This window comes from Chlorocebus sabaeus, chromosome 16, assembly GCF_047675955.1.
Source record: "Chlorocebus sabaeus isolate Y175 chromosome 16, mChlSab1.0.hap1, whole genome shotgun sequence".
Taxonomy (NCBI): Eukaryota; Metazoa; Chordata; class Mammalia; order Primates; family Cercopithecidae; genus Chlorocebus; species Chlorocebus sabaeus.
The window spans coordinates 9,078,519-9,104,557 of NC_132919.1; the positions used below are offsets into that span (position 1 = coordinate 9,078,519).

General features: G+C 57.2%; 1 protein-coding gene across 5 annotated transcripts in view; it reads left to right on the top strand.

The window, feature by feature from the left end:
- The window catches only part of NTN1 (netrin 1), a 248,776-nt gene extending 226,818 nt beyond the window's left edge, over positions 1 to 21,958 (top strand). For all 5 annotated transcript variants that reach the window (XM_008010329.3, XM_008010325.3, XM_037987319.2 and 2 more), the window contains exon 7: positions 17,676 to 21,958. In XM_008010329.3, coding sequence (XP_008008520.1) covers positions 17,676 to 18,004 — 329 coding nt within the window. In that variant the 3' untranslated portion in view covers positions 18,005 to 21,958. The remainder of the gene's footprint in view (positions 1 to 17,675) is intronic.
- The last annotated feature ends 4,081 nt before the right edge of the window (positions 21,959 to 26,039 follow it).

Below are 26,039 nucleotides of genomic sequence, written 5' to 3' on the forward strand. Positions count from 1 at the left end.
CCCCAGTACCTCCTGGCCACCTCCGGGAAGGCAGAGCGACCTCTTTGTTCTGCTCAGCTTCCCAAGACTGTCCTAATCATATGCTTCTCAGGGGATCTGGGATGAGTCCCATTGCTTACCTGAGCCTCAGTTTCCTCATCCGTAAGATGGAGATGATGCCATTTGCTGAGTGTATACTGGGAGGACACAGCAAAGGTGCCTAACAGGCTCCCAGCGAACAGTGACCTCTGCATCCAAAGGAAGTTGGTGGGGAAAGGGGAGGAAGGAGGAAATGGCGGTGGAAGAAGTGGGGTGAGAAGCGAAGGCCACCTGTGGAGGAGGCCTCACTGTCCAGAATCTGAGCTCCGTCCCTTCCCTGACCCCGTGAGGGTCCGGCGGCCCTGCCCTGGGACTCAGGCCTCATGGAGATCCTAACTGAGCCAGCTGCTTGAACAAGGCTTTCTTCTTTAATAAGGACAGTGGTCAGGACCTTTTAGCATAGTGAAATAAATGACGAGGCCCAAAGGTATCCAAAGGAATCTGGAGAACTTCTAAAATGTTCTCATGTATTGTGTGTGTGTATGTGAGAGTTCATACGCACACTCCCAACACACACACTGAAGCCAGGGTAAGACCCCAGTCATCCAGCCCCACTCCCCACAGGCCTTCTGGCCTCCCACAGAGTGAAGAAGAGCAGCTGGCACGTATTATGCCTCAATTCAGAAGCTGCCAGGCCATGGGCATCGATGTTCAAGGCCCTCCAGGGGTCCACAGTCAGTTCCTAAAAGCTGCGTTAAGCTGTGTACATCCTGGGGCAGTGCAGAAATGTCCGACTCCCACGGGAAAACAAACCTGGATTTAGAAATCAAACTTGCAGTTATATTAAGTTAAAGGAAGTGCTGTCTCCACACCAGGAAAGTAGGGGCCCCGGGTTGGTTTGAAAGGAGCTCAGGGCTGGGTGTGGTGACTCACGCCTGTAATCCCAGCACTTTGGGAGGCCGAGGTGGGCAGATCACTTGAGGGGTGAGTATTTGAGACCAGCCTGGGCAACATGGTGAAACCTCGTCTCTACTAAAAAATACAAAAATTAGCTGGGTGTGGTGGCGCGCACCTGTAATCCCAGCTACTCAGGAGGCTGAGGCAGGAGAATCCCTTGAACCTGGGAAGCAGAGGTTGCAGTGAGCTGAGATCACACCACTGCACTCCAGCCTGGCCTCCTGGGCGACTGAGTGAGACTCCATCACCAAAAAAAAAAAACAAAAAAAAACCACATGTGGCCCCTGAGCTGCAGGGACTGCATCGTCCCAGCCCTGGGTCTCCAGTGTCCCCTGGGGACTGTGAGGTGGGCCATGGGGCACGCCTCTCCCCATTCCCCTTGGCAGCCCTCCTGTGAGATGAGGACTTGAGCAGGAGGCCCAAGGCTTTTGCAGCTTTCCTAGGCTTCGGACCTGGGCACCACAGCACTGTCCTCCTAGCAAAGCAGCGGACCCAGGGGAGTTACGGGTTGCAGAGGGAAAGCCCTCTGCTTCTCCTCTCCCCATCCTGCCCTGCACAAGGCCTGGGGGTAACCTCAGCAAGGAAGTAGGAGGGGAAGGGAGAGGATTAGGTGGGCCTGCTTGGGGGATGGATTGTTTTGATCGCCTGTTTGGTTTGGTTTTCGTCTTGAATAACCCTCTCAGCAGCTACACTGGAGAGGCAGCTAGGAGCAGGGAGGAAGGCACCGACTCGCAGCCTCTGCTCTGTGTTTCATGATTTTAAGTGAAATCATGAAAATGGGGCTTGTAAAACTGCCCAGAGCCGATCCTGTGTTCCACCGGATTCTATTTGACTCAACCTGGTTTTCTTGCCCTCTGACTTTGTTCCTTCCCGTGAATTCTGCCTCCCCAACAATGTTCCAGGGGGCACTTTGGCCCCTCAGAGCTCTCCTGGCCCCTCACCCCTTCTCTCCAGGCAGCCTCTCTCTGTCTGCTGTACCTGACACCCTCCTTTCATAGACTCGAAGGAGCCCCTTAGGCCTCCCCTGTATCCTGCCCTGTTGTAGCAGCCCTGGGCAATGGGGGGCATCTCTCTTCGGTGGGGAAGGGTGGGGCACAGCCTCAGGGTGCCATCGGACCCTCTGTTCCCTGACTCAGCCTTCCCTTTGCCCGACACCCGACTCCCTCATGGGTTTTCAGCGAAGCAGGTGGCAGGGACGGTGGACTTCAGGTTCAGGTCATAGGCAGTGACACGGGCCTGGCTGGGTGAGGTGACTTGCCCCGTCACACAGCCGGGCAGTGGCCCGGCCTCCCGCTCCTTCCACAGAGGCCTTCCTTGAGCTTTTCCTTCCCATCACAATTCCTGCAGAGAGCTGCGGGCCAGCCCCATGTGCTCACCTTTCTAGACCTCCTGGTGGTTACCCGGTTCCTGCCCCGACACCCACGGCCCAGGCGCCTCACCTGGCTGTCTACATTTCTGCTGCAAGACAAGGCTGGAGGAAGAGCAGGTGGGGGGAAGGGGGGACACAGTGGGATCCCCCCAGGGAGATAATGGGGGCTGGGGCTCTGGCACCGCTAGCTTTCATGTCCTCCTCACCACACTCCAAGCCTGTGACTCCACAGCCAGGACTGACACTGTCCCTGGCATTCCCCAGCCCTGTGGCGGTGGTGGGGTGTTTCTGGTTCCAGGACTGTTCCTGGGACTCTTGTGGTCACTTAAAAGTTGGGGACACTCCAGGAGGCTGAGGTGTGCAAATCATGAGGTCAGGAGTTCGAGACCAGTCTGGCAAACATAGTGAAACCCCGTCTCTACCAAAAATACAAAAAATTAGCTGGGTGTGGTGACGTGCACCTGTAATCCCAGGGAGGCTGAAGCAGGAGAATTGTTTGAACTCGGGATGCGGAGGGTGCGGTGAGCCGAGATTGTGCCATTGCACACCAGCCTGAGCAACAGAGTGAGACTCTGTCTCAAAAAAAAAAAAAAAAAAGAGTCCTCCCCACCGCCAGCTTAGCCTGTGTTCAGGCAGGAGGCAGGCCAAGAACAGTGTCTGGAAAGGGATTGCAGGGCTTCTGTGGAGGGCTCAGAGGAGCCCTGCAGAGTTGGGGGACAGGGCCTCAGGGAGTCTGCTTGGTCAGACAGGAGTGAGTGGCCCCACAGGGGCTGGCGGGGGCCCTGAGGACAACGCCAACCCCACAGGTTTCTCTGAGGCTGGGGCGAGGCCCCCAGTGGGCTCTGCTGGCCTCTGTGGAGAATCTCCCATGAGTCATGTGTTGGGCCCCTGGCCCCTCTGAGAAGGTGTGTAAGGGAGTGTCCCTCCCACACAGACTTGGGCCAGCCCAGGGAGAAGGTGACCAGCAGGGGGAGGGCAGGAGGGAGCTGGCCTGGGGATGAGAGAGCAGGGGAGGCCAGGCCGGGCGGGCCAGGGCAGGCCGGGCAGGGGCTCCCTCGGAGGCTGCGTAATCCCCGCTCTCTGACTGACACCCGGCAGGGGGCCAATTAGGAGAAGCATATTTCCTTCACCCAGGGCACTTGGATGTTCCAGAAGCTGCTAATTAGAACCTTGGGTTTGCTGCCCCTGCTGGGTGAAGAGCAGGCCTGGCTGCCAGCAGCCCCGGACCCCCTTCCTCCTCCAGGCCTCGCAGGCCGGGCCTTGCCCTTGTGTGGCTGAAGAGTGCGGGTCTGGGGCTCCGCGGACCGGGGCAGCGGCCAGAGGGTGGAAGGCTGGGGCGGTGGGGGCCGATGAGAAGGGGCCTGCGGGCTCGGAGCGCCAGCCCTGCCTCGTGTTCTCTCGGGCACACACAGTGAGCCAGAGCCCAGTTCCGGTGGGCTTGGAGGCACAAAGCAAGGCAAAGGGATTTGGGGTGGGGGGGCCTCAGTGCCAAGGCCCTGCCATGCCACTCACATTGGAGGGACCCCAGGACCGAAGGGAGCTCTGGAGACGCAGGTTCCTAATTTGCTGTGTGACTGGACAGGGAGCTTCGCCACCAGAGCCTCGGTTTCCTCATCTGTCACATGGAGGTGTAATCTGGGGCACATGATATCCTTCTAAGTGAGACCCTGGCCGTGTCCCCTGCCCACAGCAGGCACCGTGTCTAAGGGGCGGGGGCCGTGGGGAGGCTGTCTCAGGTCACCTGGCCGCCCTCTCCTGGGGCACTCAGTCCTCTGTTGCCCTCTAGGGGATCCGGCTCTTCTTGCAAATGCTTGAAGGAGAGCTGCCAGGGAGGCTGAGTGGGGAGCAGTTGTTCCCAGAAGACAGGTTTTATTATTTTCAAGCACATTCGTGATTCCTGCCAGCTTCTCAGGAAAGCCCAGCCTTGGAGGGACCCTTCCTCCGTGAGGAGGTGGCGAGTGAGTGGAGTGGGTGGGTGCGCGCGTGCCCACCACACAGCTGGCATCCTGTGGGGCAGCTCAGATGCAGAGCATGGCCCTGCTGGAGGCACCTGCCCTGCGGTCACAGCACACACCTGAAACCACAGCCCCGGAAACCACCACCAGGGGACTGGCGCATCCCAGCCCTGCCCCACGAGGCCCCGCCTCACACCTCACCAAGCCAAGAGGCTTCCTTGGCGGAGCCCCTCTGCCGCCGCCTCTTCCCTTCCTGTCTCCCTTCCACCCCCTTCCTCCCATCCTGTCTCCGTGCTCCTGGCGGGAAGCTCCACTGTTCTGTCCTCACTCACCTCCTCCTGTCTGCACTGCCTCCCACATCTCACACAACCAGTGTGCTCCCGTCCACACCACTCACAGGCACACATACCACACATGTATGCACACACCACACACATCACACACCATCACACACACTATCACACAGGCACACACACCACACGCGCACATACAATCACACCACACACATCACAGATTATCAGTCACACATCATACACATAAACACACCATTACACACCACACGCACGCATACACAATCACATCAAACACACCATCACACACTATCACATAGGCACACACCCCACACATCACAGAGACTATCACAGTCACACATCATACACATACCATCACATACACCACACGCACTTTATCACACAGGCACACACACACCACACACATCACAGATACATAGACTCACAGGCATGCACACTATCACACGCATACCACACATGGATGCACACACAATCAGGCACACACACCCCACACACGCACATAGGCACACATGCATGCACACACCACACACACCACACATACTTTATCAGACACACCACACGCGCACACACATCAGACTATCACATCATACACATACACCACAGACACACCACACATACTTTATCACACAGGCATACACACACCACACATCAAACACAGATACACAAACTATCACAGGCACACACACTGTCCCACACCACACATGCATGCCCACACACTATCAGGCACACACACCACACATGCATGCATAGATACGCCGTCACACATCAAAGTCGCACACACATATCAAACACACCATCACACACCCCACACACATCAGATGCACCACACACGCACTTTATCACACAGGCACACGTGCACACACACACATCAGATATGCACACCATCACATACACTATCATACAGGCACACGTACCACACACTATCATACAGGCACACGTACCACACACATGCACACATACACCGCACACACCACACACATCAAATAGATACACTATCACACATTTTATCACATGGGCACACATACCACACATGCACACATACCTCACACACACCCTGTACATCAGATACACCATCACACATAGACACTATCGTACAGGCACACGTACCACACATGCGTGCACACACACCCCACACACATCGAATAGATTCATCACACAGACTTGATCACACAGGCACACATACCACACATACATCACACACATCATATACATCAGATATACACACCATCTCACACAATCACACAGCCACAACTACCACACACACCATCACACATGCGTACAATCGCATACACATTACACATACCACACATCACATTCACACACTACACCACTACACACACACCACATTTTACACATGCACACCCCATCACACGCACCATCACACATGCCTACAACCACATACACATTACAGACATCACACACGTCACACACACTACGCCACTATACACATCACACACATTGTCACACATGCACACCCCATCACTACACACATACCACCACACAAACACAGCATCACATAGGCGTACCCTATCATACACATGCACACACCATTACACACCTTCACAGCAATGCACATCCCGAGAAGAAGTCCTGGCCCCTCGCACACCCGTTTCCACCCCCAGCCGACCCTCCACGCCCGTTCATTGAGCACCCGCTGTGTGCCCCGTCTTGCCTTGGGTGCTGTGCTTGTAGATCTGTGTGAGGCTCAGTCTTGACCCTCGGAGAGCTTATAGTCTAGGAGGGGAGACCGACACAGACGAGCCACAGAAGGAGGGGTGTGGCCGGGTTGCAGCCTGAGGTGGGCGCACACAGAGTGTGGTCCATTCTCTAGAGAGGGCGAGGGTGGGAAGGCTTCCTGGAGGAGGGAGTCTGAGTAACCAGTGCTCACTGGGCAAAGCAAGGCTCCCAGGTGGAGGGAGGAACGTATCCAAGAAAGAAGCTAGACATGGCACGGGGAAATGGGAGAAGAGTATGAGCCGGGTGTTCAGTGCACTGTGGGGCCCAGGGAGGCTGGAGAGAGGCCAGTGTTGGCCTCATGAGTTGCATCCGTGCGCCGAAGCCACTGTGACCCCTCCAGTTCACGTGGACATGTGGGGACTCCCACGCCCCCATCCCCTGCCTCAGGTGGCCTGGGTGCTGCCGCTGGCCTCTTCCTACTCCCTGGGACTCAGAAAGAGGGGAAGACAGAGAGCTCCCATTCTGAAAGGTGAGATCATGTCACTTCTGCCAGTTCTTGGAAAAGTTAGTCGTTCCCAGAAATGTTTATTAGTCACCCCTTTTGTTGAAAGACGTTTTGGCAGCACCAGATGGAAAAATCAAAACGCTTCTCACAGGACGATTCGTCTCAAGTATTCCGCCTGGCATCCCACAAGGATGATTTCTGAGGATACAACTCAAGGAGGATGTTCTGTTGGCATCTGTGGGGAGAAGCCGAGTCTGTTCAGCTGTGTGTGTGTGTGTGTGAGAGAGACTATGTGTGACTGTGTGTGTGATTGTGTTTGTGACTGTGTGTGTGACTGTGTGTGACAGTGTGTGACTGTGTGTGCACACATGTGCATGTGCTTGTGTGCTCTCTTGGGGGTCCGTGGAAGCAGTGGGCCTGGGGACCTGAGCAGAATTCTGATTTGCATCCCCGTACCCTCCGTGTGCCCCGGCACCTCCCAAGCCAGTGGAAACCAAGTAGAGGGGCTTGCCCATCCAACAACCGTTCCCTCCCGCTGCTGGACCACGGACCGGGTGCATCACAGCCTTGGTGCTCATCCTTATTTAATCGTCACAGACACACCTTTCGAGGGAGGGATTTTCATTCCTGTCAATGGAACGCTGAGACTCAACAAGATAAAATACCATGCGCAGGGTTAGGTGCTCCACGGCTGAGACCTTGCTTCTCTCCCACACCCGGGAGGCAAGGCTTTGGCAGCAGGAGTAGGCGTGGCAGTCCTTTAGAACACCCAAGAACTGGGACCCCAACGGGGCCCCTGACTCTGGAGGAGCCTTGGAGGAGAGGGCACAAAGACATCTTCGTGGGCAAACAGGCGGGAGCGGGCACCGTGGTGCTGGGGATGTCCGAGATGGTGCAGCACAGGCACTGGGCATGGTGGCAGGGGTGGAATTGGTGATGGGTATGGCTGCGTGTTGGAGGAAGCTTCCAGGAAGACCCCTGATGGTGAGTGGGGAGACCAGCTGGAATGGAGGCGGGCATGGAGAAGAGGCAGTGGGGGGAATGACCGTGGCTCACTGCGGAGCTGATGTGGGTCAGAGCGTGGCGGACAGTGGTGACTGGGGCTGGTGGAGGTGCTGGTGGATGGATCCCGGTCCTGGCTCAGCCCTTGTCCGGTCGCTTAGGCTGGGAATCAAATGAGCCGGAGTGGGGAGGGTCTCACCATTCCCACCGCTTGTCTCCAGCGAGCCTCAGGGACACGGGGTTTCACAGCAAATGATGGACTCTCCGCTTCAGTAGCACCCTCTCTCCTTCTCTTGACCTTGGAGTCAGCAGCTATTCCTGCTCAGGCTCAGTTCCTTCAAGTGCGGAAAGCTGGGCAGGTTATCACCCCCTTTGTAGGGATGAAGTTACTATGTCTTGGATGTGGGCACAGATGTTAGGGGAGCACCCTGGGGGCTGTCCCCCAAGGTCAGGGCTCCTGCTGTGGGCCCAGAGGCAGCTGATGTGATGGCTGCGAGAGGCCACCTTCCCCAAGCATTGCCCCCCGTCCAGGGACAGGACGCAGACCAGCCAGCAGCACGTGGCACTGTGTTTCGGAGGCTTGCTGACCCTTCCCTGGGGTCACTGGCCCCTGGGGGGAATCTTCTGATTTCCCCCACCAGATGTGACCCCCCCTCCCTGAGTGCCAGCCCCATATGGAGGCCAGATGTGGAGCTGGGCCCGCGTGAGTCAGCCTGAGGTTGTGGAATGCGGGTGACCACCAGGTTGGCCAGGGAGGGCCAGTCGGTCCCCATGACAGCTCGACAGAAAAGCCCCAGAGCCCACAGGAAGCTGCTCTGGTGTGAGCCCGGTGGGGGCAGGGTGCTGCGATACTGGGGCCTCCTGGCCCAGGCGGCTCTGGGGGGGATACGGCCCTTCCCAGCACGGTGACTTGCCATCCCGCAGAGAGGGAGCCCTGAGGGGAGAGGTGGGCCCTCCGTGGGATCTGGGCAGCTTCCTGGCCCTCATCTGCCCTCTCCCTGGAGCTTCCTCTTGTCTCCCAATGCTGTTTTCCTCTCCTCTGAGCATCCTGTTTTTAGGAAGGAGGGGTGGGGAGGGAGGGCTGTAAGGGGCCACAGAGGCATCTGATGAATGGTATCTCCTGTCCTTTTGCAGATAGGGACACCAAAGCTCGGGGTGGGGTGGGGAGGGGATCTGTCCAAGGTGCCCGGAGTGTGCGGCTAATCTTCTGGCTCAGCCGTGCCCTGTGTCTGACCACAGAACATTTCTGCCAACGCAGAGCACAGGTGGGCATTTTGTGAGGTGTTCCGGGTGGCCCTCCCCTGGCATGAGTGCTTTTGGTACTGAGGACCTCAGCGCCTCTGTCATTGTTCCTGGGTTTCCTCCCCAAGGGCTGTCCCAAAGTCTTCCCATACCTGCCAGCTCAGCTCTGCGTGTGCTGGGCTCAGGCCTCTGAGATACCGTGGGGTACCCGGGGGGGACCCCAGCCTCCCAAGAAGCCTACAGGAGCTTTGGGAGGCATCTCTGCAAGCCCCGGCCCCTGAGTCCATGCATCCAGCAGCCCTCGGCTCTGCCCTCGCCCTGCTGTGGCCCCTGGGTCTCGGTTACTTCCTTTAGGTCTCCTCAGGGAAGCAAATTTTGAAGATGGCTTGACTTTTAAGAGCCGACAGGAGTTCTGAGCCAAGTCCCGTGTGTAGAGGGTGCGTGGATGCTCATCCCACACGGGACAGGGCTCCACACCAGGGTGCCCCGGCAGCGGCCTGGAAATGCCAGCCCAACTTGCGGTGAGGGGATGCTCTTGGCTGTCGGGCAAAGGGGCTTGCTGGAGGTGGCACCTTGGTGGGGAAATGGGCAGTGTTTGAGAGGTTCTCAGCCGGGCCAGTCCCGCTCTGTGGGGTGGTATTAATCGACATCTGCAGGTCTGGTGGGCCTCTGGCTGAAACACCCTCCACACCAAGCCTTCTGGGAGCCCCGGAGGGAGCTGAAGGTGGACTGGACTGAGCCCACGCCAAGGGAGGCTGGGCCCCCACTGCTGCTGAGGGTGCCGGCCTCGGGGCATGATGGGGCATGCTCACTGCTCCATCCTCCTCCTGGGTGGTTCTCGATGGCATGTCCCACCAGCCCTGCCCTCACCGATGCCTTTGTTGTGCAAGGAGCTGGTTGGCTGATCCAGCCAGCCTGGGAGCACTGGGGCTGAGCCAGAGGTGGGAGGGCCTCGGCGGAGGGGAACACTATCCACCCTCCAGGATGGCTCTGACAGCCATGTCCCTGCCTTTGGTGGGCCCAGCCCCTTAAAGGGTCGGGGGGACAAGCGTGGAATTCGGAGGCAGCCAGGCTGTTTCGGTTCCTCCTTACAGGAGAAGGAGGCGGCTGCACCTTCCTCCCAGGGCAGCAGGCTCTCCCCGGGCTGCTGTGCTGGAGGCAGCAGCCCCCATGCCGAGGGCACCCCAGCTGGGGCAGGGCAGCGCCCAGATCCACTCCCCTACTTAAGCCTCCTGCAAAGAAGGGTGCCAGTCCCCTGATCTCTTTTCCCTGATGAGCCTCGGGGTGCAGAGCTGGCCAGGCCAGGCCTGACTGTGCCCACTTCCCAGGGGACAGGGCTGGTCTCTTTCCCAGGGGTCTGGCTCTCTAAGACTTCCTAATGTTCTGTCCTCCAGGGACCCCCAGGTAGACAAATGGTCTCAAGCAGCTAACCCCTCTCCATTCCCAGAAACAGCCTAAGCACCAGGACCTAGCATGGGAAACTGAGGCAGCATGCACACTGATTTCAGTTCTGTGAGAGAGGGTCATCCTGTTATGTCTTTGGTTGAGGGGAAACCTTCAGCCAGCTCTAAGTTGGGTATCCTCATCTTGTCCAAGTCCTGGGACAGGGCCCGGGTGGCGGGCACATGGCAGGAGATCCCTGAGGACTCCTGAGGGCAGCAGTGGCAGTTGCCAGGCCTGGTCAGGCCACAGTGAGCCTGCAGCCCTCTGTCTCGTTTGATGTGGACTAGGCAGGGGTCACAGTGACCTCCCCCATCTCAGGTGTGGCGGCCCCTCGCAGTGACCCCCTGTCCCAGGTGTGGCGGCCCCTCTCCCACATTCCCCGGCAGGGAGTCGGGAGAGGGCAGATGATCATCACTGAGACCAAACCTTGGCTCTGGCAGCCCTTCCTCCCTTCGCAGGGCCTGGGAAGCATGTGCTGAGAGTTGCGTTTCAGGAAAGCAGCTGCAGCTCGTGACACGCTTTCCACAGCGGGAGATTTATGGGGCTGCGCGGCTTTTATGGTTTCTGTGGGGTTCCTATTCTCCCCCCCATTTGTCCTGGCCGCTGTCTCCGAGGCAGATGGGTGACAAGCCTCCCCTAGCTGGACCGGCCCAACAGGAAGGTATGGCTGGGTGGGGGAGGGATGAGGCTGACCACCCCAGCCTCCTTCAGAGGGGGAAGCTGCTGGGAGCCACTGGGGGCCCACCTCGAGCAACCCATAAATCTATGAGACCTCCAGGAGGCAGGAAGCCTCCCCGCGGAGGTGTCCCACACGCTCAGGCCTTGCCAGGGAAAGGAGAAGGGCCAGCAGCCCCCAGAGTCTGTGTCGCGGCCACTACCCCAGGGCCCAGCCTGCAAGTTGTTTATTCCGGGCTGGGCCTTTCCTGCCATGTGTCAGTTCCCAACAGGCAGATGAATGAGCAGCATCTGTAGCTTCTGCACCGGCCAGACAGCTTTCCTACAACCTGGCTTGGGCGGGGAGCTTTGATCCCAGCAGGAGGTCCTCCAAATCTGCAAGGAGGGGCATCTGTCAGTTCCCATCTACTCCTGCCACTAGCTTTCTGGGGTGGTGACAATGCAGGGTCCTCAGAAGGCCTAGAGCTCACAGGCTATGGTGGCTCCTGGGTCCAGACTGGAGCTGCGGAGGGAGGGAGGCTTTGAATGGACTGGGGTCTGGACAGAGGACAGGGCTCCCGTGGGGCAACAAGTCGCCCTCTGGAGGAATCTAAGCAGAGGCTGTGACCTGGAGCTCCCCCATTCTTCAGGTTGCCTTTGACGACCTGGTAATGGGTCAACACTGGGACTCTGAGGAAGTTGAGGTGCCCCAGGAAGGAAGACCCAGATGCTCACTCGGGTACCTTGCACTGCAGCCAGGGACGCGGGAAGCAGCATCTGAAAAGCCACCCAGGGCTGGACAGGCCAGGCCTGACTGTGCCTACCTCCCAGGGGACAGGGCTGGTCTCCCCAGGGTCTGGTTCTCTGGTTCTACTGCCCTCCTTAACCAAGGGAAGTGCTCAAGGCACTCAGCCTGCCCTGGGCCTGCCTCCTAGCCCTCTGGCCCCTCGGCCGGAACCAACTCCACACTGCTGCCGGCTGCCCTTGTTGACTCTGGCCCCCACGGACCTGACCCTCGGCCCCTTTCTCACCTCCTCGGAGCCACGGCCAGCCCTCCAGAGCCCCATGTGGGCGGCTGCTGTGGGGCAGAGGAAAGTGTGTGCCCCTGTAGCCGGGCGGCAGGTGTGGGTTAGGGCAAGGGAAGCCAGTCCTCTTGGCTGACACTGCCCTGGTGGCTGAGAGAGTTCTTGGCGTGAAAGACCTTCCTGTGAACCCCAGAACTGCTGGGAGGGAGGGCCGCTGCCGCCCCACCCCACCTGCAGACTTTTCACCGAGCTCTGGCTGGCTGCAGGAAAGGAGGGTTTACTGCATAGAAGTGGGGTGGCCCGTGGGCTTCAACAGCAGGAGACAAAGCTCAGCCAGGTGCCTAGGACTGGACAGCGGAGGCCACTCCTGGCCGTCCTGGAACTGCACTCTCTCTCCTTGCTTTCCCTTGGGCATCTGCTCTAGGCACCCGCCGCCTCCCCATGGTGGAGCACCAGGGCTCAGTTACGCTTCCAGTCAGCCCAACCCATTCAGCATCCAGGGTTCCAGTTCCCACGTCCCAGCCCTGGTTTTGTCTGTACTGACAGCAGATCCTTGCCCTGAGCAGAGACGGCTGGGAAGAGCGCACCAACTCACTTGTAGCAGTCAGCTCTGCGGGCAGCAAGGGTTCAGAGGAAGGGAGGATGAAGTTGAGCTGTGGACCCTGGGATGCAGCCGTTAAGCACTTATGTAAAACCAGAAGCACCAGCAGGCAGAGGCCAGGCTCCCCTCCCCAGGCAGGAGGGTTGAGGAGCTCTGTTAACATCTGCCTCACTGACTTCCTTGTCTCCACTTCAGAGAATGGCCATTCTGGCTTAAGGTGGCAACCTCTTCCTGTACAACAGCAGTCCCTCATTTTTTTTTTTTTTTTGAGATGGAGTTTCACTCCTGTTGCCCAGGCTAGAGTGCAGTGGTGTGATCTCCACTCCCTGCAAACTCCGCCTCCCGGGTTCAAGCAATTCTCCTGCCTCAGCCTCCCCAGTAGCTGGGATTACAGGTGCCCTGGGATTACCACTACGCCTGGCTAATTTTTTGTATTTTTAGTAGAGACAGGGTTTTACCATGTTGGTCAGGCTGGTCTCAAACTCCTGACTTCAGGTGATCCACTTGCCTCGGCCTCCCAAAGTGCTGGGATTACAGGTGTGAGTCACTGTGCCCAGCCAGCAGTCCCTAATTTAAGGACTGTCAGCACACTTCTCATCTCCCTGGTCTGACCTTACCATCTGCCTTTCTGAGAGCAATCTCATCTCCTTTCTGAATACATGGTGGGAGGAGAGCCCCCAGTTCCAGCGTTGTTGAAGACAATTTTTAGGACATCAGTGCAAGGACAGTGGGAGTTCAGGCATGCTAAGGGCCGAGGCTAATTACCTTGGGGTGAGTTTCATCGTATGGGTGTGTCTTAGTTCTGGGCTGTTGCCACAAAACCCCTTAAATTGGGTGACTGATAAACAACAGAAACTCATTGCTCATAGTTCTGGAGGCTGGGAAGTCCAAGACCAAGGTGCCAACAGATTCTGAGTCTGGTGAGGGCTTGCGTTCTGCTTCAGAAATGCTGCCTTCTTGCTGTGTCCTCACACAGTGGAAAGGGCATGGGAACTATGCCTCTTCTTTTTTTTTTTTTTTTTTTTCCTTGAGACGGAGTCTCGCCCTGTCACCCAGGCTGGAGTGCAGTGGTGTGATCTTGGGTCACTGCAACCTCCACCTGCTGGGTTCAAGCAATTCTCCTGCCTCAGCCTCCCGAGTAGCTGGGACTACAGGTGCCTGCTGCCATGCCTGGCTAATTTTTTGTGTATTAGTAGAGACAGGGTTATCACTGTGTTGCCCAGGGAACTCCTGAGCTCAGGCAATCTGCCCGCCTCGGCCTTCCAAAGTGCTAGGATTCCTGGCGTGAGCCACTGTGCCCAGTCAGTTGCTTCTATAAGGGCACTAATCCCATCCACAGGGTGAAATCCTCATGGTTTAATCATGTCCCAAAGACTCTACTTCTTAGTATTCTCACACTGGATATCAAGTTCCAACAGATGAATTTGGGGGGGAGACTAACATTAAAACCATGATAGGGTCTAAGAGGCCCATCCTTGAGGCCATGGTTCTAGGATGGGCAGACCTGCCCATAGCCCACTGTGCCAAGACCCCTGGTTGGGCGACATCACAGGTACATCTGGGTTGGGAGGGGCCCCTGGTTCCATGTAGCCCGGAGATCCCCATCATTCCTCACTTCAAGCCAGAGGTTGGTTGGAAGTGACAGCAGCCTGATGGAGTGCTGTGTGGCTGCTGATGCTCGTGCTCCCAGACCTGCCCTCCAGGTCTGTCTGAGGTCACTGTTGCAATGCACATTTTGAATATTTTCAGCTGTATGTGCACGGCAGGGGCTTGGCCCATGCACTGCATGTGTAGCTCATACTTGGTGGGCTGTGTAATGTGTAGAGGGGTTGCCAAGGGCAGCGGAAATGTGGCCTTTTTCCAGCATAATCATGAGTCCTACCACTACCTGCCCCTGCCCCCTGTGGCCAGGACAGCTCCCACCCCTGATGTGGCTGAGATCTGCTGGGGGTGGAAGGACAAGGGCTGGTTGCTTTCTCCCGACTGACCAGTGTCCATTGCTCTATCCTTCTAGACTCCCGACAGCAAGGTGTCCAGGGGAGGGTACCTTTCAGGGCTTTGCCTTTGGTGTCAGGCAGTTAAGCAGGTCCCCTTCAGGCCTGTGTGGCTGTGCCTGGAGATGCACGGGGGGCTGCTTCGGATGCCACGCCTGGTTTCCAGGGCATTCGCTGATGGGGGGAAGCTCAGAGACCAGACAGGGTTGGGCAGGGCTCAGCGGCCCTTCTATGACCCCAGGGAGTGAGAAGGTCCCTGGGAGGCCTCTGCAGGAAGTCTAAGGCTAGGCCTTCTCCAGCCAGCTCTTTCTCTAGGCTCTTGTCGGCAAACGTGAGACTCTGCCAGCTCTGCCCTTCTGCCTGGCCCTGAGCAGAGGCCCAACATCCCCAGAATCTTCAAGATTAATTGTATTAGCTTCTAGGGCTGCCAGAACAAAGTACTACAGACCAAGTGGCTTAAACCACGGAAACGTATTTCTCACAGATCTGGAGGCTGGAAGTCCAAGATCAAGGTGCTGGCAGGGTTGTTTTCCTCTGAGTTCTCTCCTGGCTTGTAGATGGCCACCTTCTCGCGTCCTTACAGGATCTTCCCTCTGTTGCTCTGTGTCTTCATTTCCTCTTATTAGGACACGGGTCGTAGGGCCCACCGTAATGACCTCATCTTAATTATACTTAAATGTTTTAAAATTTTAATGGGTACTTAATTATACTTTAAAGACCCTATCTCCAAGTAAAGTCATCCTGTGAAGCCCAGGGGTTAAGCTTTCAACAGAGGAATTTGTTGGGACACCATTCAGCACACAGCACCAACAGATGCTCTGAGCCAGGGATCAAAGCTGCGCTCTCCCAGAGCCCCAGCCCAGGGTGCCTCCCACAGTATACTTGTTGGGCCACTCCAGCCCATGCTGGCTGGGGACACAGTGGCTGTGCAAAGGGTCTGAGGTGTCCAGCACGGCAGAAACAGCCGTATCCTGAGCTCATTCGTATTCAGCTCAGTCCTGGGGAGAGGAAAGTGGGGCGCTCAGGGATGCCTGGGGTGGCTCCCCCATTGCTTAGCTAAGGGGCTCTCAGTTGCCACGGTGACCTCTGTCTGCACAGTCAAATACACTCAGCCCAGCCACTTCTCTGGGCTGGAGGGCTCCCCCCCACCCCCAGAGTTCACACTGACTGTTGAGTCCCTTGGTGACAAAAACATGGAAACGGTTGCCATGGCAGCCATTCTTTGGAGCCCTCAGACTGGAGTGCAAAGTTCAGGATGCCCAGGGACAGCTGAAATGAAAATATGGGAAAATGTGCTTCCCTCGCCCTGGAAGGATGAGTCGGTTGGCATTCATTGCTCTCCTGCGCCTGGCTGTCCCTGCCCCTCCCCATCCCCTGGTCCATGTGTGGGTACAGGGGGTTGCCCTGGGAGTGAAGGAGCAGAGTGGCCCCCAGAGATGTAGACAGAAGCCAGCCGGCGTGGGAAGGCAGGCTGAGCTGGGGTGGGTCCATTGTCTGGAGGGGTAAGTGGGGGAAGTGATGACCGCTGGGCGTTCCCTGGGGACATGCGCTTGTGACTGCTGAAGCCACAGAGCTTGGCTGTGTCTTGGTTTCTCCAAGCTGCTGCTCCTTTCTCAGGAAGGCTCAAGTCTGCTTCATGGCCCAGCGTGGGGAATAAAGTGCTTCGCCTAGTGAAGGCTACAGGGTGTGCGGGGAAGGGACCCTGCTCTGACAGTGCGGGGCAGGGGAGTGAGTGGATGGCTGTTTCTCTTGAACAGAGGTTGAGTACAGCAGTAGGCCTCTCCAGGTACCCCCTTGGCCTGGGGGCAATAATCATGTGTCCACCTCCAGCAGGTCCCCAAGAAGGCTCCATGAGGCTCTGATGACCGAGAGGCACCAACCAAAGGGTTCTGCACTCAGGGTTGTTTGAGAAACCAACATATGTATACAGGATTCTTAGGTTAAAGGCTCTGAAAAGTCCTGCAGTCAGAGCAAAGTTTCTCCTTTATTTATTTATGTAGCATCTCTTATTTTTGAAGTCTCCCTTACTATCTTGCAGAAATGATATCTGGGAACATTTGTCCTCTGAGTCAACAGCATCTCGCCACTTGTGAGAAATGCATATTCTAGAGCCTCACCCAGATCTGTTGAATCTGAAGCTCTGGGGCAGGGCCCAGCAGTGTATGTTCACAAGTCCGCCGGGTGACCGGGGGATTCTGTTGCATGCCCCATTTGGGGAAGTCCTCTACTAGGGAAAATACTGGCAGAGAATTTGGAGTAAGAGGAATGGTCTGGGGACCTTGGGCAGCACAGAGGAAGGGAGGCCCCCTGGTAGGGATGGCTTAGACATGGGAAGCGGCAGTCCAAGGACCCCGGGGCTCTGGAAAAGGCACTACGGCCACCCCAAAGGGTGGGTTCTCATCTTCTGCCTCTGAGCATTGAGGACCCATTATGGTTTTCTGAGACTGGTTGGAGGACCAGGCTGTGTGGAGTGTCATGAGGTCTGGTGTAAAGTGACTTCGGTCTTTGGAGAAGTGCACCCCTGAGGAACCTCCCTCTCCCCCGCCAGCAGTGCGCTCACCCGGGCGCCTGCCCGGGGCGGACAGCTTGCGCAGCGTGCTGGGGGCGTGGGCAGCACCTGTAGGCTTCCTGGACAAAGTGCGTCTCGACAAGGCCAGGAGGTGGCTTGTCCCGACGGCAGTGCTGGGTGGCACCCTCAAAGCGTGGGAGGCGAAGCCTCTTGGAACAGCGGCCTTGGCCCTGGTGTTAGCAGGTGGTGGGGGGTCTACGATCAGCTTGCCACCACCCACGCGCTCCTCCATGGGACACTCTCTGCAGTTACTTCCTGGGGCTGGGTCTCCTTTCTCTTCTCCCCAGGCTCAGGCAGGGTGGACCTGGCCACAGCAGCTGGAGGCCCACCCGCCTGCCTGTGCTTCCTTGCAGCCGTCCAGATTCACATCCTGAAGGCGGACAAGGCGGGGGACTGGTGGAAGTTCACGGTGAACATCATCTCCGTGTACAAGCAGGGCACGAGCCGCATCCGCCGCGGTGACCAGAGCCTGTGGATCCGCTCGCGGGACATCGCCTGCAAATGTCCCAAAATCAAGCCCCTCAAGAAGTACCTGCTGCTGGGCAACGCCGAGGACTCTCCGGACCAGAGCGGCATCGTGGCCGACAAAAGCAGCCTGGTGATCCAGTGGCGGGACACGTGGGCGCGGCGGCTGCGCAAGTTCCAGCAGCGTGAGAAGAAGGGCAAGTGCAAGAAGGCCTAGCGCGGAGGCAGCAGGCGGGCGGGCGCCAGGGCGGGGCCGAGCGAGAGCGGGCGCCTCGGCCCGGCCGCCGCGGACTTGGCCCGCGAGGGCTTTCCCAGGTGGGGGGAGGGAGGGGGCGGGGCCGCACGACGCGGGGGGCGGGGTCCTCGGCGGCCCCTCCCCCGGTCCCCACCCTGCGCGCCCCGGGCGAGAGCCGCGTGCGCGCGGGGCGGGGTGCGTCGCCGGCCGGGCCCTGGAGAAATGAGGACGAGACGTAGCTACCTCACGGGGCTCCTTCCAGAGCAGAGACGCGCTTCCCTGGGGCTGGGCGCGGCCGCCGTGGAGGGGCTGGGGGCAGCCTGCCCTGGGGCGCGAGGGCGGGCGCAGAACCGCACAGCTGGGGCCGCAGGCGCGGGGCGTGGATGGCGCGGAGACGGGGATGGGAGGAGAACTGTGAATTCTCAGGCCCGCAGTCTGGGCGAGGTGCCGAGCACCGACCGTACCACCACCCCACACGCAGCAGGCGGGATCCCCACTTTCTCCCCGGCCCCTTCTAGCAGTTCTCCGCGGGCCACCTGGCTGTCACAGCCTGGGCTCCTCCATCTGAAGGCGTCGGGCAGCATTTGGGGAACGGACAGCTCCTGTCCGGCCAGCATGCCCCAGGCGGCCTCTGTCTCCACTGCCACCTGCTGAGTGGGTCCTCCTGGGTGGGGTCTTGGGGTGGGGTGGGTGGTTCACCTGTGGAGAGAGGAGAGGAAGCCCCTGCTGCTGCCTGCCTCTGCCCCTGCCCAGTGTGGGGCTCGCCCAGGATTCTAGCCCATCCAGAGGGCAGTGGGCCCAGGGACACCCCTGAGAAGCCCAAGCCGGGTGGTCACCGCCTCATGCTGGAGCTGCCTGTTGGAGGAGGCATCGCAAACGCAAAACCTCCCAGAGAGTTTCCTTTTGGAAACTTGGAACCAGCCCCTTTTATGACATTTTCCAGGGGAGGGGGAAGGGGCACTGGCTGGGTTTACGGCAGTGACACTATTTATGTAATGACATCAGCTCCCACAAGGCCCCTCAGCAATGTCAACAGCTGCAAAGGACCTGAATGGGCTTGGAGTCTGCAGGCTGCGAAGGCATTTGGGCCTGGCTTGGGGCAGGGGGCTTGCTTGAGCTGGGATGGGGTTTGCTGGCTCAGCGAAGTACCAGAGTGCCTGAGCCATGGGTGGGCGGGGGTGCAGGAATGACCAGGTTCCTGGGGGCCAAGGAGGCCATGCTGGCTTCTGCAAGGAAAGGCACAGAGGCTGCTGGGCCTGCCCCCTACAGCTGTCTTGGTCTGGCCTGGGCCACACCTGGACGACCATACCTTTCCAGACAGCCTCTTTGGGGAGTCTGCCTGTGCCCTCCACTGTGCCCCAGCCCTCCTTCCAAAATCTCCTAGAGACACTCTCCTCAAGCAGGCAGCCCCTTTTGTTCTGACCTCCTCACACAGGGTCCGTTCCTGTGCCCTCGGGCCTCCTGGCTCCCCGCCTTTCTGGGCTCTGTGCACTGCCCGGGCCTCTGGCCCACATCCTCACACCCGGCGCACTGAATTAGAGGCCTGGCTCCCCTCACAGTCAGGAAATTGGTTTCACTTTCCCGGCCAGAGTTTGGCTGCTTAAAAGGGTCATACCAAGGATGAAGCTCGGCCCCCGGTGGTCTGGCTTCCCTCTGCCTTCCCCGCTTCTGCCCGCATCACGGCTGCCACTTATTGGGCACCTGCTGTGTGCCAGGCACTTTACCCACATGCTCCCGGCTTGTACTCATGACAACCCTGTGGGACAGGGACCCGTGGTCGCCAGCAAGGAGACTGGAGTACACGTGCCCAAGGTCATGCTGCAAATTGGTGGCAGGACTGGGGCTCAGACTCCAGAGCCCGACTTTCTGACCAGGGGCCACGCTGGCCCTCACTGCACTCCACCCGCCCAATCCCTGTGCATCCCGGGAGGGTGCTTTTGGGGGAGTGACCACTGAGCCCCTGGGCCTGGTTACTGCCTCTTGAGGACACTGGCATCTGGGCTGGAGAACAGGACCCTGGGGTGGGGCAGAGCATGGGGACTATCCCGTCTTCAGAGGGGGCAGAAAAGTGGTGGGGGACGCAGGGACGGACTTGCCAGACGGTAGCTCCAGGTTCCAGGAAGGCAGGCCTTGGCTGCTCTGAAGAGGTGGTAGAAAGGTGTTTTGGCTGCCTCGGGGTGGTTGGAGAGACTCCAGGACAGACTGGCAGAGGTGCCTCAGGGGTAGGAAGCAGACAGACCTGCCCTGGGAAGGGGCATTTGGCTTCCCTGAATTCAGCCTAAGGCTGCAAGACAGGGTCCCTCTCCAAGCTGTCAGCGCCCCTCGGATGCCCAGTGTGGTCTGTTGGGTGCCATTGGCATCACAAGGTACTACACTGCTGGGGCGGTTGTCCTGTTTCTATGCCAGTGTGGTTTCTTCACGCTGCCCAGAAGGGCTGTGGCAGGCCCACGATATCCCACCCTGGGCCTGGGTCTCACCGGTGTCCTGTGAGGGGCTTGCACTTGTGGTTTCTGAGGCCCCCTCCGCAACGGAGCCAGCGACACGCCAAGCAACAAGGCATCTTGCGGAAAATTCAGCCAGTGTCCCGCCCCTCCCTTCAGCTCAGCACCCCAAAGACCACAGGCTGTCCACCCAGTGGCCTGGCCCTTGGGGAATGCATCAGGGTGACCAGATTCACCAGGCTAGGGGCCAGGGCACGGTTGGGATTGTCCGGTCATCACGAGCTGCCTTTCCTATCCACGCACCCAGCCCGAACCCAGCCCACCACTCCCGACTGCAACCCCCGGCCTCTGCGGTCCTCCACTCCTGAGCCCCACTCCTAGGAGCAGAGGGAAATGGGAACTGAGGTGTTCCGGTTTGTACAGTTAGGAAGGGATGTAAAACGGAACTAGATTTTGAAGAGTGTATTAACCAGAATTGTGCTATGTAGGTGTTTGAAGAAAAACATACCAGATTAGTCTTTGTTTTTGAAACGGCTTCCCCAGTTGTCCTTTTTCTTAGCAGCTGGGTGGTCTGGTGTCCCTGACAGCTGAGTGCCTGCTCTACGGACGCGCAGTAATGCCGGAGATTTGCGGGGGAGGACGTAGGGCTGCCCCCCGGGATTCACCTGCTGGCTGTGGTCTCTGCCCACTGCATCTGTCCTTGGAAAGCAGGACAGGAGGCAGCATCCCCAGGGGCCTCTAGGTGGGAGGGATGGACACCTGGGGTCACAGCCCAGGGAGGCTGGGAGCTGCTCCAAGGCCCTGGAACTCTGCCTCAGTTGCAGCATGTTGGAGAAGGGTACGGACTTTCTTGGAGTTGCCCCAGGTTGGAATGAGACTGAACTCAAGAAGAGACCCTAAGGGACTGGGGAATGGTTCCTACCTTCAGGAAAGTGAAAGACGCTTAGGCTCTCAACATTTAAAGGACGCCCCCTTGAAGCCCAGAGCGTGGACAGACTAGACCCATTGATGGAGCCACTGGGCCATGGTCCGTGGACAAGTCATTCCTGTGGGCCACAGCCACGGCACACCCGGGGGGATCAAAATGTGTACTTGTGGGGTCTCGCCCCCTGCCGAAAGCCAAACCAGTCCCACTCCTGTCATTGGACGTTTCTTCCCATTCCCTCCTCCCAAATGCACTTCCCCTCCGCCCTCGGCCCCCTCCTCCTGTGTTTTGGATTTCTGTTCACTCAGAATTGTAAATGTTTAGTTGTGACCACGACGTATTGTTTGCGTCAATGTCCCTTTCCAATGCATACTAATATATTATGGTTATTATATATGAATATATTTAATGACATGGAAAAAGTTGTGGATTTTTAAGTTTCTTTCCTTTTTTTTGGGCGGGGTGGGGGGGGTGGTTAGAGTTGTAATGGACCCAGATGGAACTTGTAACGTGGGCCTCACATGATAGAACTAAATTCAGATATCATTAAATAAACTCTTGTACACTGTGCTGTCTCGCAGTCTTGATTGGTGGCCTGGGCTGTGGGTGGTGGGTGGTGGGGGTGTGGGGAGGCAGGGGAAGAATGGAGTTTTCGGGGAGTTTGAGGACTATGGCTTCAGGCCGAAGAACTCCCCTGCAAGTCAGAGCCCGGGTTTCACCCAAAGCCTCAGAGACAGAGCGCTAACCCCCAACCCCCTAAAAGGCAGGAAAAGAGCAGTTTTGCTTGGAATGTCCTAGGGGCTTGCTGGCCATGAATGCTGTTTTGAGCTAAAAGGCTCTGGAATGGGACAGTCTGTATTGCAGGCTGTAGGAAACCACTCCAGGGACCCATCCTTGCCATTCCCTGGAGTTCCAGGACAGAGAGAGGGGAAAGGGGTCCCTTCCCACTTTGCCCTGCCTGCAACCCCCCCGGGTGGAGAGCCACCTTTGCCCCTCTCCATTTGATTCAGAACCTGCAGGTAGTTTCTGACTTTTACATAACTGGCTGCTTCTATGAAAGCCAAGTAGAGACTCAAGAAACTACAGCGGGGTTCGTGAAAGAGATCTTGCAAAATATTTTTTTTCAAGCGATTGCTAAAGGCTTCGTGCGGTGCAGAGACTGGGCCAGTGCCAGCACCACGCAGCCACCAAGAGCTGAGCTCACTTGGTTTCTGAGAGGCTATATTTAAACCTCCAAATGGTTGTGATTTCTTTATTAAATAAACAATTCAGTCATTAGGAACATATTGCGTTGCCATGAAAAGTGGAGCCGGACCGTCACCAGGAAGCTATCGTTTCTGCACCCAGCTGTTTCGAAGGCAAGCCTCAGCAACGGGCCCGGTCTAGCCCCTCAGCAACGCAGGCTCAACAGGCCCTTCCTTGGAAGGTACGGAGAGCCCCCTTCGCTGCTGTGAGCGAGCTGACTGGAGATGCCATTTGCTTCTGCTCAGGAAGAAACAGGGCCAGCCCTGCCGCCTCGGGAGTCTGGCTCTGAGGAAGGGAGCTAGGCTGTCAGAGCCTGGGTCAAAGCCAGGGCAAGTAGATAACGTGAGTGGTCTCTGGGTGTCCCAGTCTCAGGTGTAAGTCCCTGCTGAAATGACAGTGCCTGACAGTCGGTGGGCAGGGATGAGATCCAGGTCTCAGCTGGCCAAACAGGCTAAGGAGAAACACAAGCCTTTTCAGGGGTCTCAGGTGGTCCCCGGGGCCAGCGGGGTCACTGGCAGCATTTAAGACCCACCGAGAGACTGAGCTAAGAGGTCTGTGATGCATTTGAGGCAGTTTCATTCTCAGCTTTCGTCCTTTTAGGTCAAGGGTCCAGTTTTCAAGGACTTTCATGATGTGGCTTTTTTCTTTCCATTAAAAAAAAAAAAAAATTAAAAAGGTGTGTGTCTGAGAGCCCGCCTTTCCTTTGGGACGCCACCACAGTCAGGCCGTGTGAGGGTGGCTGCAGCCCCAGGCCCAAGGCCAGACGGAAACACACATTAGAACATGTACTGTCACCAGCCCCTCTGCCTCCCAGGACATTATGCTCTAGTTGGGGGGAGAGGGCATCTGCCAAGCTCAATGCAGGAAATAAGCTGGGTTGCTGCTAAGGACTGGCCCAAGGCAGTGGGAAAAGCCCATTTTAGAGATGGGAATGCTGAGTCACAACGAAGCTGGGTGATCGCCATCAGGGACCCAGAAGCCAGTGCCATCCATTAAAAAATGCCTGATGGTGGGTGAGCAGGTATGTCAGAGCCCTGCGGGGGTCAGAGCTTCGCGGGGCCTGCCCGGCCATCCGAGCTGCCATTGGGGAGCCTTGCTCATTCATAAGGCTCTCCCCTGCCCATTCCCGCACCACCTCTCAGAGACAGCGCCCTGGCATGGGATGCCCACTCGTGGCAGACACACCCCTCGGTTTCAGATTTTGTTGAACAGACATCTCTTTCTCCACTCTTCTTAAAACTAAATAAAGACACATAAGAAACAGGCCAAGAAAAATGGGGAATGAAAAGAATAACGGAGCCAGTAAGAAATAGAGGATATGGACGGATTACACGCCCGCTTTATCCGACTGGAGCCTCAGCGGGACGGCAAGTCCTTTCTGGAAAGAGGTCAGTGTCTTTTGTTAGTGACATGGAGTTGGGAGGGTCTGTGAAATTGTAGGAAGCAATCGGAGGAAAGATGGGTCTTGGCCCCCTTTTTAAAATAAGGGGCAAAACCCCACTTAATTTCAACAGGGCTGGGTTAGAAAATCCAAGTAGCTAAGAGATGATCCTTAACTAGTCTCTGCTTAAGATGTCAGTGTCACTGTGAACCTCAAGAAGCAGGGCATACAATTCCAAGGAGGCTAAGGCACTCTCTTTCCTGACTAGGAGGAACAATGTGGCTGTTTGGCCAGCCAGCAGTTCTCTCCGACTAGTCAGGAGGGAGCCTCACAGGTTTTTTTTGTTTGTGTTTTCTTTTATTCTTGAGACAGAGTCTCCCTCTGTCGCCCAGGCTGGAGTGTAGTGGCACGATCTTGGCTCAGTGCAACCTCTGCCTCCTGGGTTCAAGTGATTCTCCTGCCTCAGCCTCTTGAGTAGCTGGGATTACAGGTGCCTGCCACCACACCCAGCTAATTTTTTATATTTTCACCATGTTGGCCAGGCTGGTCTCGAACTGCCGGCAGTTTTTGAAGAGGGGCCATCGGGAACCTGCATCAGCCATGTAGAAGGAGAGTTTCAGGGATCTAGCTCATGGAAAAAGCCCAATCCCAGCCAGGCCGAAGGCTGCAGGCAGCAGAGAAAGAATTTTCCCTATCAAAGTCACAAATGACCGGTGGAGGCCGTGTCCAGGCAGGGGCCCTGCGGGTTTTGAAAGGAGCTATCACCCTGGGGCTAATGATAACTAAGGTTTAGTTACAGTTACTAATAAAAATGAAGTTTAAATGGAACAGAAGGACCAGCTGTACCCAGGTATCTGGATTTCTTTATATGGTATCAAGAGTTAAAATGCTTATAATTAATAATCGGTTAAGTTAAACAGTACTTACACTGTTATTTTAATCACGTTTCTTTTCATTGAAAAGGCACCCGAGGTTGGTGGCTACTAAGGCCCTGCCTTGCCTTTCTTCTTTATGCTTGGAGAGAGGGCTTTAGGCTTGCCCAGCCAACTCCAAAGCACTCACTGTGGGTCACCCAGGACTGTGGTCCTGGCAGCTTTGAGGGGGGAAAAGCCAAGCCTTTCAAACCATGCTTGAAAATGCCATCTTTACATTAGCCACGCTCTCTAGGGTGGCTCTTGAGGCATCAAATCCCCAAAAGGGACGCATCCCAGCCACTTGGGTATGCTTGCCACTTCTGGCCTGGTTGGGGTGGGAGTCTCATATGTCACCCACCCCTTGAGGAAGGCAAAGGGGAGCCGGGGTTTTCCTGCCTGGCCCGTTGCCACCCTGTGTGGCCTGTGCTGCCCAAAGCCTGGAGGGCAGGTCCGTGCATTCTAACCTACTGGGTAGCTTTTTATCTGCCCTGCTCTGCCTGTGGGTCCAGAGAAGTGAAGTAACTTGTCCAGGGTCACACAGCTAGCAGTGCTGGGGTTGGGCCTAGAGCCCATTCAGCCAAAAGAACAGAAGCCGCTGTGTGCAGACATCAGCTCAGTGTTTTGCGTGAAAAGGCCTTTCAGTCTGACTGAGCCAGGACTCTGTGGCTCTGGTTCAAAGACGCCCCCACGAGTTGCCGGGGCTCCGTGCTGAGCAAGTCAAGAGGAGGTGAGAAAGTCAAACAGACTGTCAATGCCGCCTCCCCTGAGACCCAAAGTTGGGGGCTCCCTCCAAGGAGACGCTGTTTATAGAGATTTGGGGTTTTGCGCAAGACTGGAAGATGAGGCACTACAGATTCTTGATCTGCTGTTGGATGATCCGTTAGCAACCACCCCACCCCGACGAGGCGGCGCATCCCAGGGCGACTTACCAGTCAGAAGCCCTTGGTCCCCTGTCCAGCGTGGCTCCTCTCCTTCAGGAACACATGCACCTACAACAGGCCCGCTTCCCTTCCTTCTTCTTCCTGTGACAATCCAGGTCCCCAGCGGTATGGCTCATCCTCACTGCTGCCTCTGCTCTTTATCCTCTCAGCCCTTCGCACCTCCTGTATCG